This window comes from Carcharodon carcharias, chromosome 12 (assembly GCF_017639515.1).
Source record: "Carcharodon carcharias isolate sCarCar2 chromosome 12, sCarCar2.pri, whole genome shotgun sequence".
Lineage (NCBI taxonomy): Eukaryota > Metazoa > Chordata > Chondrichthyes > Lamniformes > Lamnidae > Carcharodon > Carcharodon carcharias.
Window position 1 is genome coordinate 30,351,570 of NC_054478.1, and position 15,652 is coordinate 30,367,221.

Consider the following 15,652-nt stretch of genomic DNA (forward strand, 5'->3'; position numbering starts at 1 on the left):
TTACTTCCTCAAAGAGCTCTAATAAATTAGTCAAACACAATTTCCCTTTCACAAAACCATGTTGACTCTATCTGATTGCATTAAGATTTTCTAAGTGCCCTGGTATAACCTCCTTAATAATAGATTCTAGCCCTTGCTCGATGACAGGTGTTATGCTGACTGGCCTGTAGTCTGCTGCTTTCTGCCTCCCTCCTTTCTTGAATAGAGGAGTTACATTCATTATTTTCCAATCTGATGGGACCTTTCCAGAATCTAGGGAATTTTGGAAAATTACAACTAATGCATCTGCTATCTGCAGCCACTTCCTTTAACACCCAAGGATGCAGTCCATCAGGTCTTGGAGATTTGTCAGCCTTTAGTTCTAATAATTTTCTCAGTACCCTTTCCCTGGTTGATTGTAATTGAATTGAGTTCCTCCCTCCCTTTGACCTTGTAAATTAAAAGTATTTTGGGGGTGTTATTTGTGTCTTCTACAAAATAGTTGTTCAGCATTTCTGCCATTTCCTTATCTCCCATTATTAATTCCCCAGACTTTCTCTGGAGGACCAACCTTTAATTACCCCTTTCTAAATACTTGTAGAAATTCTTACTATCTGTTTTTATATTTCTAACTAGCTTTTTCACATACCCTAATTTCTGCCCCTTTTTTTTTACCTTGACCTTGTCTTTGTTTAATGAATCTGTCTTGTAATGTGTGTTTTTAGGTAAATGCATACAATAAACATAAATGTTATGATGGAATTTGAATATCTTCATACTGTACTTGACCATGCAATCAGTTCTTCAATGCTTTGTGAATGGCAAATACTGAAAAGATTTAAAAGTAGCGTGGCTAGCAGTTTATGTTTTTGTACATGGGGTTCCTGACTAGGGCAGGAGCTGCTAATTTGCACAGTAAGTTAAATTTAAAAGTAATTTTCTTTAAAGAAATAAATTATATTTACATGATTTAGCTTTCTCTACTTAGATCAAGTGTCACCAGTATTGGCCTGAACCTTCTGAAAATGCATCGTATGGGAATTTTGAGATTGGTTGCCACTCAGAAGAGGGAAATCCTGCATATGTCTTCAGAGAGTTGACTTTAACTAATTTAGAGGTAAGTTGAGTGTGCTCCAGCACCTGCATATCACCTGGTCGTGCAGGCCTGTTTTATTTGTACTGTATGTTGCCCAATTCAGATTACTGATGGCAGAATACTTGCTAATAGTGCCATTGCAAATTTAACTGCTACAAACCGGAGCATGCTCTGCAATAATCATTGAGTGTTAAACTTGTCTAAACATATTTTACCTTCCTCAGTGTCTCTGATATGGATGAAATATCTTAATTACAAATATTTGGGTCTTCTGAGGCCAGCCATAAGGACATGTTGCTTGTAATAGAGTAGGCAGAAATTATAAACGTATCATTTAAGAAAAAAATTATTTTTCTGTGAGCTGCCAAATCCTTTAAAAGACTTTTGCTTCACTGTTGTCAGTTGGGTGTAATGCAACTTGGCAGAAAGCTCTTAGTCTTCCACAATAATAAATTCCTAGATTTAAATAACATTTTTAATTATTTTATCCATTGACTAGCTAAGTCATATGGATCGGGAAAATCCTGGGTTCAAACCATGGTTTGTGCTTTTAGCTGAACTTGGCATGGAACTGCAACCAGTTGATTTTCTTTTTCTTCAAGGCACTGCAATTGACCTCAGCATCATTTTAGAGAAGGCAAACTAACCATATGATTTCTATCTAATACCCAGTGATGGAAGTATAGATATGTGGAAGTTCATTGAGGAGTGAATTGGACTGACACCTCTCCTCTTGGTTGAAGTGGGGTGGGTCACCAGTGCCTGTGGAGCTGTTCACCAACAAGGAGTTGGCACCCATGAGTTTGAATGGTGGGGTGGGTGGGTGGAAGAGAAAATTAGTAAAAATGTTTTCTTATTTTCCAACCTCAAATACAAAGAAATCTTTGTTCATGAGATGCCTGGCATGACTCATGGATTGATGATGAGCAATTTTTAACAAAAATGTCCACAATATATAAAATAGGAGCAGGAGTAGGCCATTTAGCCCCTCAAGCCTGCTGCACCATTCAACTAGATCATGGCTGATCTTCTACCTCAACACCAATTTGTCACACTATCCCCATATCCCTTGATATCTTTAATATCTAGAGATCTATGGCTTGAATATACTCGGGGCTGAAGAGGCTCAGTCACTCTGGGGTAGAGAATTCCAAAGATTCATCACCCTCTGAGTGGAAAAAATTCCTCGCCATCTCAGTCCTAAAAGGCCTGTCCCTTATTCTGAGACTGTGTCCCTGGATCCTAGACGGCTACCCCCCAGCAACCAGGGGAAACATCTTTCTTGCAAACCTGTTGAGCCCTGTAACAATTTTGTATTTCTTTTGAAAAGCCTAGTTATTGGTTGCATTGTTTGTGTTTCTCTCGTTAAATGTTATTTAAAAGTCTAACTGCAAGACTTGTAATATTTTAATGTAGTCATGAATGGGGTGGTGCATAGCTTTGATGTATGGTTAAATTTGTAGGGCTGGATTTAATGCAGCCCACTTGCAGTAGGAACCAAGGTGGCCAGGCTCACTTAATCACTGGAGAGACCTTGTGTCAGTCTCCCTGAGGCAGGAGAACCTCCCCCAATTAAGTCAGAGGGTGAATGGGACTGATGCGGGATTCCCAGCCACCGGAGGCAGAATGTCGATGAGGCTTATTAATGAGCCAATTGACACCCATTATCCCTGAGGCCACCGCAGTTTAGTGGTGCCTCTGGGATTTTATGGGAGCCGCACAACTTTTCCGCACTCTGAAGGCTGCCCAGCAAACTATATTAGGTTTGCCAGCGGCCTCCTGTAGAGGCTCCCTTGTTATCAGGCACTTTATGCCTACTTGGGGCTGGGGGCTTGGCATTGGGAAGGCAGAGGGCTGGTGAAAGCCTCACCCATGCGCTTGGCCCCGACCCCTCTTTCCCCCCACCACCATGCAAACCCCATCCCATCCTCATTCACTTTTGATCAGTGGTCTTTCATTGTTCGTGGACCTCTGAAGAGCGCAGTGCTGCCAGCAGGCACTCCTCCTACTTGCAGCCCTGAGTAGCTGCCACTCACTGGCTTGTAGCTCTTGGTGGGCAGGCTTCCGCTGCCTCAGTCTCGGGGAGGCCCTACAGTGTCCAGTTAAGAGCAGGGCGCTTCATTTTGTTGGGCCCTCCCCACATAACTGATGGGGGTTCCCTACAATTCTCTGACCTGTAGACAAGACCCCCATTGGCCTCTCAAAATCAAACCCATAACCTGTCTGTCAATGTTTAAGAAACCGTTAAGAGAAGCTTTGGCAAAGAGCTTTACTATTAGCTTTGCATAGGCTTTGAAACTTTTTCTTTTTGCATTTCAGCAGCTTGTACTTTATGTTGTACATCTATAATTTAAGGTAATTGGCAAAAGAAGTAATGCCGACATGAGGAAAAACTTTTTCATGCAACAAATGGTTACAATCTGGAATGCACTACCTGACAGCATGATGGAGGCAGGGTTAATTGAGGTTTTCGAAAGAGAATTGGATCCCTATCTGAAAAGGAAAGAATTGCAGGGCTACGGGGAAAAGGCAGGGGAGTAACACTAGGTGAATTGCTCCTTCAGGGGACCAGCATAGACAGGATAGGCTGAATGCCCTCCTCCTATGCTGTAAACATTCTGAGGTTCACACCTTTCTTTACTGTAATTGAAAGAAAAGGCACAAAACTAAAAATCCAAATTCAATACAGGAAATGTAATGCATTTTGATGCACGCTGGCCGACTATTTTACTTTTTTGTCTTAATTTTCTTCGTCTTGCTGTTTTAGTACAACCCCTTTCCTTTCCCCTACCATGGCAGTCACCTTTAATAAATTCAGCAGGTACCAGCCTTTATGATGGTCATGCATTGGAAACCAGTGGTGCTAGCATGAGCCTCACAATATTTGGAAAATAGTTAGGATGTGCTGGACAAAGCTGCCCTTCCTCCACTTCCCCTTATAAACAAAAGTTTCATTAAATCTTATTCATGGCCATGTTGCCCATCAATTTAATGCTTGGTTAATAATTGAGATTTTGAGTTGTAATCCTTTTCAGCACAGAAAGTCAAGAGAATATATACTGTGAGGCTGCTCTGTTGGCCACAAAAGCACCAATAATATGCAGTCATTCTCATTCAACTGTTAGTGGTTTCCTGTCCCCATTCCCTCCTTGAACTTCTTTTCTATTCTCCGACAGGCATCCTAAAATTTAACAACATAGCAAATTAAATTATAGTATTTCCAAATGCAAGCTTTATTTTAAAAATTAAATGTTTTTCGCATACCATGCCTTGCCTTTCACTTTACCAGGCTGATGGACACAGAGCCACTTGATAAGTAACCACTTAGCTAAGGGTAGGAGCTCTGCAGATGTCACCATTTTTACAAGTCACTCTGGCAGCATTGTTTTTAATTCATTCACGGGATGTGGGCTTCGCTGGCTGGGCCAGCATTTGTTGCCCATCCCTAGTTCCCCTTGAGCAGGTGGTGGTGAGCTGCCTTCTTGAACCACTGTTGTCCATGTGGTGTAGGTACACCCACAGTGCTGTTAGGAAGGGAGTTCCAGGATTTTGACCCAGCAACAGTGAAGGAACAGCGATATATTTCCAAGGCAGGATGGTGATTGACTTGGTGGGAAACTTGCAGATGGTGATGTTCCCATCTATCTGCATTCATGTAGGCTATTGGATGAATAATGCCATTGAAATGCTGATCCAAATACTGGTTCAACTGCAATTAGTTCCATTTTTTCCTATTTCAAACTAAGTTTGATTTGTTTCATTCAATAAATGATGTATAAGATATTCTGCCCAATTTGAAATGTTTCTGTATAGCATTTCCAGCGTAACTATATTCCTATTGGGAAATGATAGCAGCAGTAACAAATAGTGCAAGTCTACGCTTCCTCACATTTTCTCCAAGGTGAACTGAGGAGCCTCTGCTCCGCAATCCTAAAGTTCAAATATCCAAGACTAGGATTAAAAGCTAAGTCTCCTAATTGAGATCTGAGTGTTAAAAATGCTTATGAACTGCAAAATAAACTTCGAGTGAGATTATAATTGGCTCTGAGAATCATACATCTCTCCGCCCTAGATTATGAGCTCAATCCCTGACCATAATCTTTAAAATTGATGCAGAACTAATAAACTGGCAGCCATTTGCAGTCATCAGCCTGCTCCAACACAAGTATTATTTTAAGGTGACCATGAAAGAACTACAGGTGTATCTGATTTGTCAGTTAATGTAATCTTTTGCAACTTTGCAGAAAAACGAGAGCCGTCCACTCACCCAGATCCAATATATTGCATGGCCTGACCATGGTGTTCCTGATGATTCGAGTGATTTCCTGAAGTTTGTGTTGCTTGTTCGAGAAACGCGAGTTGGCAAAGATGAACCAGTTGTTGTACACTGCAGGTAAATGTAGTTTAGCTGTTTACAAACTAATCAAAAGAACAATGCTTTCGTGAAAAATTTAACCATGTGTAGTCAGAGCCTGAGAAATTAGGCTTCTGCTAGAGAAGAAACTTAAGCATTTTTATTAATCCTATTAATTTTTCTGCAGTTCTTAATTTTTAAATGTGAGCTGCATAATATTCTACGGTAAATGAGAGCCTGCAGCAGATTATATTTGAGCATCTTTTTATGTTCCAACTTATGATGGTGACTTATGACTTTTATGATTTATTGTTCATATCATCTATATGTTTTAATTAATTTAAATGCCTAGTTTAGTCTTATGGGAAATACTAGTTATAATCCATTGTTACATATCATGTTGGTGACAGGACAAATGTTTATCCAAACGTTCTTCACTAATAATAATTATTTATAACTAACTGTTGCATAATATTTGCTGCACAGAAACAGGCCTTTTGGCCTAACAGGTCAGAGTTTATTCTGAACACGAGCTAAAACCATTTCCAATGAATGCTTTTTTTTTAACGGAGAAATTTCAGCAGAGAAGTTCCATTATCTAATATGGAATTGACTTACAGTAATGAGGAAAATCACACCTTTGCTTGCCAGTCTGTTTTGAGAGAGCTGAGCTCAACCAGAACAGCAGTGGAGGGGCTACAACTGGGCTAAACAGCTCTTGGCATGAGGGGAAATCGGCTAAAGTCCATTTTCCTCATCCAGTGATTGCAGCTGGAAAACAGACCTGCGTGTAAGTGTCAGGTGAGGCCAGGATCAAATTAATGATAGCCAATTCGACAATGACAATGACACATCTCATGTGCGAGTTTAAATAGTAGGTACTTCAAAATACCAAGCACTCTGATTAATTTTGTAGTTGTACGTGGCATGAGGTAGCATGATCAGGTGAGATGATAGGGGTGACAAGAATTGAAATGGGAAAACAGCAAACATGGCGGTGGGTATGGGAGGAGATTTACTTTATCAGATTTGTCAGTAACACTGGAAATTGGTTTTTAAGAGGTGAGACTTGTCTAATAATGTTTATTCCTGGCGTGGTTCTCTACTGTTAGATTGAAGGCAGTTTTCCATCTAAAAAATATTGGGAAAAACAAAACTTGTTTGGCCTGCATCCCAAGATGAGAATGATGTGGTTATTGGTGACACATCCATACTAATAGGCAGCTACATAACTGTTGTATTTCTGAATGAGATCATTGTTTAAATTCTAAATGCTGGCTGTGGAAACTAGAAATTCACTGTCTCTTTCTCTGACCTTCTACCATACAAGACTCTACTAGAGAAGCTCAAGGAATAGAATAAGTGTGAGGGTAGCAAATGGACTAAGAACTGTTTTAAAACCAGGGAACAGTAGGTGTTAGAGGCAGTTCCTCAGTGATTGGAAGTGATATCCTGCAGACTTCTGTTCTAGAATAACAGGGATATAGCGGCGCAGTGGTGATGTCACAGGTGGAATGTCAATTCAGTTAATAAAACTGGAAAAATCACGAAACCATTGTCGATTGTTGTAAAATCCCAACTAGTTCACTGATGTTCTTTCAGGAAGGAAATCTGCTGTTTGGCCTAAATGTGACTCCAGACCCACAGCAAGGTGGTTGACCTCTGAAATGGCCAAGCAAGTAATTCAGTTGTGTCAAACCACTATGAAGTCTAAAATGAATGAATTGGACTGACCACCCAGCATCGAGCTGGCACTGGAAATGACAACAGCAAACCAAGCCCTGTTGCTACTGCAAAGCCCTCCTCACTAACACCTGGATGCTAATGCCAAAATTTGGAGAGCTGCTCCACAGACTAGTCAAGCAACAGCCTCACATAGTCATGCTCACCGAATAATACCTTACAGACAGTGTCCCAGACGTCGCCATCCCATCCACCAGAGGTAGTGGCATAGTGGTATATGGTGGAGAGTTGCCTTGGGGATCCTCAACATCTGATTGTGTACCCCATGATGTCAAACCTGGGCAAGGAAACTTCCTGGTTCAACCACCACCACCCCACCCCCAATCAGCTGATGAATGTTGAACACCAACTGAAAGAAGCACTGAGGGTGGCAAGGACATATAAGGGTGGGGGACTTCAATGTTCATCACCAAGAGTGACTTAGTAGCACCATGAGTGACTTAGTAGCACCATGACTGACCGGGCTGGCCAAATCTTAAAGGACGTTGCTGCTAGACTGGGTCTGAACAGCAAACTAGGGAACCAACAAAAGGAAAAAACCTCCTTGACCTCGTCATCACCAATTTATCCGTCACAGATGTGTCTGCCCATGACAGTATTGGTAAGAGTGACCACAGTCCTTGTAGAAATGAAGTCCCGCCAGTGTGATGCTAGGTAGGTAGGCCGTACGTCCAGAAAGACTGGCAGATTGTATCAAACAGCATGTCCCAGCCGCTGTTTGCAACGGGCAGAGCACAGACCGTACCCAACCAGCCCGTGCTTGCAAAACTCAAAACGCAGTATCCAACGTTAGATGTGGTTCTGCGATTGGACAATATTTGCTAAATGATCCTCTATGCTAAGTATTACGCTGACAACCAATTGCCACTCAGGCTCACAATGTGGCCCATTTGCATGTACTGGAAGCTACATGTATTAATAAACAGGGCCCTGTTCTTTGCAGACAGAAAGAACATGTACAAAAACTGCACCTGTTTTAGCTAAACAAAATGAGTAAAAGCCATTTGTTGACTCATTCCTCAGGGCAATACCTTGACCAATCAGGGTAAAGCTACCTGGTTTAAATATTAAACAATGCTTGGCAGTTAACTGTTGGTCACCATCAGTGGTGCATTCTCTGTGGCAATGCCACTTGCCCACAAATCAGCACTCTCTTCACATACAGTATAAATTGTTGTTTTTCCCCCTTATATTGGTATTCTTGTGAGTGTCCTGATGAGTGCAAGACAAAAAGCTTGGACATGTCTCTTTTTTCAGCAATAATCAAGTTCTGTACTACCAAATAAAAATATGAAAAAATAGTTGAAAAAATTAAGGATGGAAAATGCTTGAAATGCTCAGCAGATCGGGCAACATCTGTGGAGAGAAGAACAGTTAATATTTCAGGCCTTTCAACAGAACAATTCTGATGAAAGGTCACAGACCTGAAACCTTAACTGTCTTTCTCTCCATAGATGCTGCCTGACCTGCTGAGCATTTTCTGCTTTTATTTCAGATTTTCAGCATCCACAGTATTTTGCTTTTGTTGGGGAAAAATTACAGGCTGATTTTAATTAGAACAGAGAATATTAACAAGTGATTCGATAATGTGTTTAAAATTATGAATCATTGAAATAGTCAGTGGAAATAGATAATTTCCAGTGATTGAGTGGTCATGCATGAAGATTAAATGTAAGGGATTTAAGATGGACAGCCAGAAAAAGGGCTTTTTTTTTTAAAGAGAGTTTCAGATTCCAATGTAATTCATTTGTACCCCACTGTGTTTTGCAGTGCTGGGATAGGTCGGACTGGAGTTCTCATTACGATGGAGACAGCAATGTGTCTAATAGAGTGCAATCAGCCAGTGTATCCATTGGACATTGTGAGAACAATGCGAGACCAGAGAGCCATGATGATTCAAACACCAGTGAGTATTGATTACTTTTTATCACTTGTCATCACAATTGCATCCACTGGGGCATTGCTTTCAGAAAGTGGGATCAGATGTTTCTTTCATCAGTTTTGGTTGAGTTAGTACACTACAGAAAATGAGTTCACACAGTTGGTATCTAGATAATCATTACTTGGATTTTAGTGTACGGCATGATGTTGTACAAATGGGATTCAAATGATGTCTAATGTTTACAATTGACATTGACATTTTGATTCCCAGATTATGCATGTGTGATCTTCATTTAACAGGTTATTTTTAGGTAAATTATTCATTTCCCTACGTTAAAACATAACTTTCCACCCAGGAACTCAAGCAAGCATTGGACTTCTGCTTATAATCCGCACTGAGATTCCCTACTGAACACTCGCTTGTTTTCCTTCCTTTCCTTGTGAGTAATCATGCAGCCTTTCATTGTCCCACCCTGATGGAATATATAACCATCTCAACCTCAAACTTTTGTTCACCAAATTATAGCACAGTATTGTGGAATACTGAGGCATTGCAGACCCAGTTGTCCATCACTGTTAAAACTCTTGCACATGTAGAATTATTACCAGTTCTTTCCTGAAAACTAACCCATCAGTTCACCAGGTTTTCCTACCCTGTCCCATTATTAAAGAGGGCTAGGGCATGAATCTGCAAAAACAAGCAAATATACCCATAGGTTATCCAAGTGGCCATTTCTCGGGTGAGGCTACACGCTGTTTGATCTACTCGCTCATAGGCAGATGTCACAGCAAAAGACCATTCTGACTTTGATCCATGTCCACTTACAATTCCCTCCCAACAGAAATCATTGAATAGAAATTGGGAGGCAAAGGCCAATTATGCTTTAAAATTGCAGAAAGTAAGCTGCCTTCCTAATTTCATCGTGCAAGTAGACAAGTTTAGAACGTTCACATCCCATTCACAGACGTGTATTGTAATTTTATAGTTTAAACCCATAACTGATATTTGTACACTCATTTTATTGAATAAATTCATTGGATAGGTCATTTTATTTAAAATGACTTAGCAAATTTTCAAGTTCTGCTTGTTTTCAAGTCCAATGTTTTCACCCCTCCCTGTCTGTAACCTCCAGCCCCAGAACTCCCCAAGACCTCTGTATTCCTCTAATTCTGGCTTTTTGAGCATCTCCAATTTTAATCGCTCCACCATTTGGCGGCCATGCCTTCAGCTGCCAATGCCAGGAATTCCATCCCTAAACTTCTCCGCTCTCTACCTCTTTTTCCTCTTTTGAGACATTCCTTAAACTTACCTCCTTGACTAAACTTCTGATAATTTAAAAAAATTCATTCATAGGATTTGGGCACCGCTAGTTAGTCCATCATTTATTGCCCATCCCTAATTGCCCGCAAAGGTGGTGGTGAGCAGCTGCATTAAAGCACTGCAGACCGTATGGTGTAGGTACACCCACAGTGCTGTTAGGGAGGATTTTGACCCAGCAACAGTGAAGGAACGGCAAAATAGTTCCAAGTCATGTTGGTGTGTGGCTTGGAGGGGAACTTGCAGGTGATGGTGCTCCCAAGTATCTGCTGCCCTTGTCCTTCTAGGTGGTAGAGGTCACAGGTTTGGAAGGTGCTGTCGAAGAAGCATTGGTGAGTTCCTGCAGTGCATCTTGTAGATGGTACACACTGCTGCCGCTGTGCATCAGTGGTGGAGAGAGTGCATGTTCGTGGATGGGGTGCCAATCAAGCAGCTGGTTTGTCCTGGATGGTGTCAAGCTTCTTGAGTGTTGTTGGAGCTGCACTCATCCAGGCAAGTGGGGAGTATTCCATCACACTCCTGACTTGAACCTTGTAGATGGTGGACAGTTTTGGGGGGTCAGGAGGTGAGTTACTCACCACAGGATTCCTAGGCCCTGACCTGCTCTTGTAGCCACAGTATTTATATGGCTGGTCCAGTTTAGTTTCGGGTCAGTGGTAACCCCCAGGATGTTTTGTTTTTCTAACCTGTGAAGTGCCCTATGGCATTTTACTATATAAAAGCTGCTATATAAATGTAAATTGTTGTTTTCCCTGGTATTCCTTGTGGAAACTGAAATTTGGGTGTCAGTTATTTATTTTAGTGTACTTTTGTAAACTTTCTCTACCAGAACAGTAACTTATTACCTCAATTTTAAAAGCTTTTGTTCATGTTTAAGGATCATTTAAACTAAATTTGTGGTCAATTTATGCAAATCTTCGCGTGGGGACCAAAGTGATGGCTTCAGCAAGTGCACTAGTCTCTTATTGAGATTCTTAAAACAGTCCTTTTGCTGCTGTGTCCTACTCTCAAGTAATTTAACAGAGCATTGAACAATAAATACCATTTTCTTTCTAATTTATTCTTCATGCTTAACAATATATGCACAATATATATATTTAAATTTAGCTATTATACCGGCATCTTTTGTTCATAACCTATCTGCTTTATCAACATTTCCCACATTCTAAGAGCAAATGTGAAAAAATAAATACATTTGGGACCTTCTATGTTCTATGTGACATGGTGCCACATTTACCATTGAGCAGTTGGAGGTGAAGGTCATTGCTTTGTGTTGATCTTCACTCAGCAAAGTTAGTATTTCTGCTGGGGATTTGAATTCTTAGTCATAACGTCTGTAATTTGCATGCTAGGTTATTTAACATAGAGACTGGAAAGGGGAAAATTTACTCAATTTTCCTAAACCAACCCTCAAAAGAGAGGTGCTCTGAGCAAAAGAGCTCTAAGAAGAGACACATTGGACTTGAAATGTTAATTCAGTTTTTCTGTCCTCAGATGCTGCCAGACTTGCTGAGTTTTTCCAATGTTTTCTGTTTTTATTTCAAAAGGATGTGACTGTTACCTGAATGATAGTTCTTTCCTACACTGGGCACCCAGTGTTGAGTAGTTTTGCTCCATGCATCCAAATAAGCAGCTTTAAACTATATTTTGCTTGCATTTTAAGTACAATCATGTCCTAATTAGTACAGATGCAGTATAGCAAAGTATTAAAAGCTCAGATCTGTACTTGAGTCAGGTTTCCAATAATTGGAATTGTGCTTGAATTGGATATGTGTATTTGTACTAGACTTTTATATGTTTAAATGTTAGTGTATTGTCAGCAGATAAGTATTTCTGTATTTGGATTCTAAATGCAGATAAGTTTTGTTTTCATGGGGTGAGGACGTGGCTGACAAGACCAGCATTTATTGTCCATCCTCAATTGCCCTTGCAAAGGTGGTTTTGTGCTGCCTTATTGAATACAACTGAATAGCTTGCTAGCTCATATCAGAGAGCAGATAAGAGTCACCCACATTGCAGTGGGTCTAGAATCTCATTGGCCATACCTGATAATGCAGCAGATTTCCTTTCCTAAAGAACATTGTGAACCAGATGGATCTTTACGACAATCTGATCATTTCATGGCCACCATCACTGAGAATAGTTTTTTATTCCAGATTTGATATTTAAATTACCCAGCTGCATTGGTTGGATTTGAGCTTGTGTCTTTGGATCATTATTCCATGCTTCTGTATTACAGGTTCAAAAACATAACCACTATTCCACCCTACCTTAACAGAATTCCAGATAGAGCAGAAGAAAACAAAATGTCTGCATTTCCTTTACTCTTCCACCTCCTCCACCTCAAGAAAAAAAATACTTTATGTGGGGTGGGGAGGGAATAAGTGAGATTAAACTTTTCTTATTTATAACAGTCAACATGCTATTGCCCCAAAGAACTGTTTCAAGGATGTGAGTTGTAGAGATTACTGGGTGCAATTCCAGAGAGAAAGACCTAGCAGTTGTAATCTGGGACCAGCTTGAGCTGCTAAAAGTCGGTCCTGGCTTTTGAGGGAAAAGATTACCACGGAAACTGCACAAATAGAGTGGAAAGTACTTTCTAAACCAGGTTTGTCCAACCACAGGCCACTATCCAGTCCACCAGGCCTTCCAATCCAGCCCTCGTACCCCATGTTTAAAATGTCGGTAAGTAAATTAGAAGAGTCTTTGAGTTCCTGTGGCAGCAATCACAGGCTGTTCCTCTCCCATGTTTTCTGTTGTTAGGATCACTAGTGAGCCAATGAGCAGCAAAGGTGGGGGGGAACCAGTCTCTGATTGGAGGAGCAGCTTCTTTCAGCATGAGGCCTGGAAATGTGGTGCAAAAGCAGTGGTGAGTCTGTAGGAGGGAGGTTTTCAGGGAACAGTCATTGTGGCTGCTGAGTGGTTTTGGGGGTGGGGGGGTACTGCGACTCCCACCGAAGAGGTGGTGGGCGGCTACTGACACCAAGCAGAGGAGGGATGTGGTGAGGGTGGCTGTGGTGGGGTTCAAATATACAAAATGAGAGCAGAAGTAGACTATTTGGCCCATAAAGCCTGCTCCAGCATTCATTACGATCATGACTGGTCTGTTTGTGTTTCAAATTCCACATTCCCATTTACCCCCATAACATTTGAGTCCCTTGTCTAACAAGAATCTGTCTATCTCTGCCTTAAAAATGTTCAATGACATTGGCTCCACCGCCTTCTGAGGCAGTGTGTTCCAAAGTCACACTGAGAAAAAAAAATTTCCTCATCTCTGTCCTAAAAGGGCAACCCCTAATTTTAAAACAGTGCCCCCTAGTTCTGGACTCACCCACAAGTGGAAACTTCCTTTTCACATCCACCTTGTCAATACCGTTCAGGATCTTCAATCAAGTCATCCTTCACTTTTCTAAACTCCAGTGGAAACAAGCCCAGTTTGTCTGACCTTCCCTCATAAGACAATGCGCTCATTCCAGGCATCAGGTATGAGGAGAGAGTGGCTGCCAGTGGGTGGGGGGAGGGAGAGCAGCTGCCGGTTGGGTGAGAGGAGAGGGTGCAGCTGGCTGAGTGGATGAGGGGAGAGCATGCGCCCGACTGGGTGGGTGAGGGGAGAGCATGTGGCTGACTGAGTGGGTATGGGGAGACCATGCGTCTAGTTGAGTGGGTGAGGGGGAGAGCATGTGTCTGGCTGAGTGGGTGGGTCATCTTTTATCAATTACTCATTTTTTTAAATTATCAACTTATTGCTCTGGCATTGCTTTATTTCTGCTCAGCAAGCTGTTTCTTTTCCTCACACCTCAACATTTTATTGAAATTCATGTTAAATGTTGCACCAGACTTTATCATTCCGAAATTAGCTCATTGGGCCCTGGAGGGAGAAAAAAATTGAAATGTGCCCCCCCCCCCCCCCCCCCCCCCACCCCCCGACCCTTCCACAAAAAGGTTGGACAAAACAAAAACAGAATTACCTGGAAAAACTCAGCAGGTCTGGCAGCATCGGCGGAGAAGAAAAGAGTTGACGTTTCGAGTCCTCATGACCCTTCGACAGAACTTGAGTTCGAGTCCAGGAAAGAGCTGAAATATAAGCTGGTTTAAGGTGTGTGTGTGGGGGCGGAGAGATAGAGAGACAGAGAGGTGGAGGGGGTTGGTGTGGTTGTAGCGACAAACAAGCAGTGATAGAAGCAGATCATCAAAAGATGTCAATAACAATAGTACAATAGAACACATAGGTGTTAAAGTTAAAGTTGGTGATATTATCTAAGCGAATGTGCTAATTAAGAATGGATGGTAGGGCACTCAAGGTATAGCTCTAGTGGGTTGGACAAGCCTGTCCTAAACTATCTTCTAGCATAGCTCAACATGCATGTTAGATAAAGATTTACATGGGTGATGCTGCCACCTGGTGATCTGCAAGCTGCGTGCACATACCAACAACTTCGATCAATTGACAAAATAAAGAACTGTAGTGGTTTGCTGGGTTTTAATACTAGTTCTAACTTAAGTGCACTCTTTTGCATTTATTATAAATTGTGTTAGTTTCCTTATACCGCATTATGGGAGACCTTTGAGGAATATGATGGGAGCCCAAAATGCGTACTCTTTCGACCAGCCGAAAGAAAGCGCCAGTACTTTCTCTTCACCTGAAGTGGTATACCTGTCACTCATCCTCAGCAAAAGGCCAGGAAGGCACTTTGGAAGGCAACCTATCTTTAAGGTTTAAGGGGATCAAAGGTTATGGGGAGAAGGCAGGAGAATGATTGAATGGCGGAGCAGACTCGATGGGCCGAATGGCCTAATTTCTGCTCCTATGTCTTATGGTCTTATCACATGGAAAGGAGGAGTGTTTAAGAACTTAGCAATAAATTGCTTTTATATAACATCTTTATTGTGAATAAAGTGTCTGAAGGCCCTTCATGGAGCCACAATGAGCATGAAAGTAAAGAAGGAGATATCAGGAGGACTGACTTGGCCAAAGGGATTAATTTTAAGGAGAATCTTAAAGGGGGAAGAAGAAGCAGAAAGTAGAGTGGCTAACAGAGGAAGTTTCAAGATATCAGGTGTAGAGAGCTGAAGGCAAGGTCATCAATCGTGAAGGCATGAATAAGACTCTAGCCTCAAGAACAGAGTTTGGGAGGGAAACTTTGGTGTTGGAGGGGGTTGTAAAGTCAGCTGAGGACCCAGTAGAATGCCATGGTTGCAAACAACCTGTTTGAGCATGAGACTGTGGTTAGGGAGGGGGATGAAATTAGTGGCAAAAGTAGAGCTTGTTGTAGAGGCTGAA

At 41.5% G+C, this 15,652-nt stretch overlaps 1 protein-coding gene across 6 annotated transcripts in view; it reads left to right on the plus strand.

Annotated features, from left to right (window-relative positions):
• ptpn4a (protein tyrosine phosphatase non-receptor type 4a) overlaps positions 1–15,652 on the plus strand; it is a 404,635-nt gene that overhangs the window by 383,652 nt on the left and 5,331 nt on the right. For all 6 annotated transcript variants that reach the window (XR_005944523.1, XM_041200092.1, XM_041200091.1 and 3 more), the window contains 3 exons: positions 968–1,096; positions 5,320–5,468; positions 8,943–9,078. Coding sequence is in view for 5 of the 6 variants with exons in the window: in XM_041200092.1 (XP_041056026.1) it covers positions 968–1,096; positions 5,320–5,468; positions 8,943–9,078 (414 nt within the window). In the remaining variant the exon portion in view is untranslated. The remainder of the gene's footprint in view (positions 1–967; positions 1,097–5,319; positions 5,469–8,942; positions 9,079–15,652) is intronic.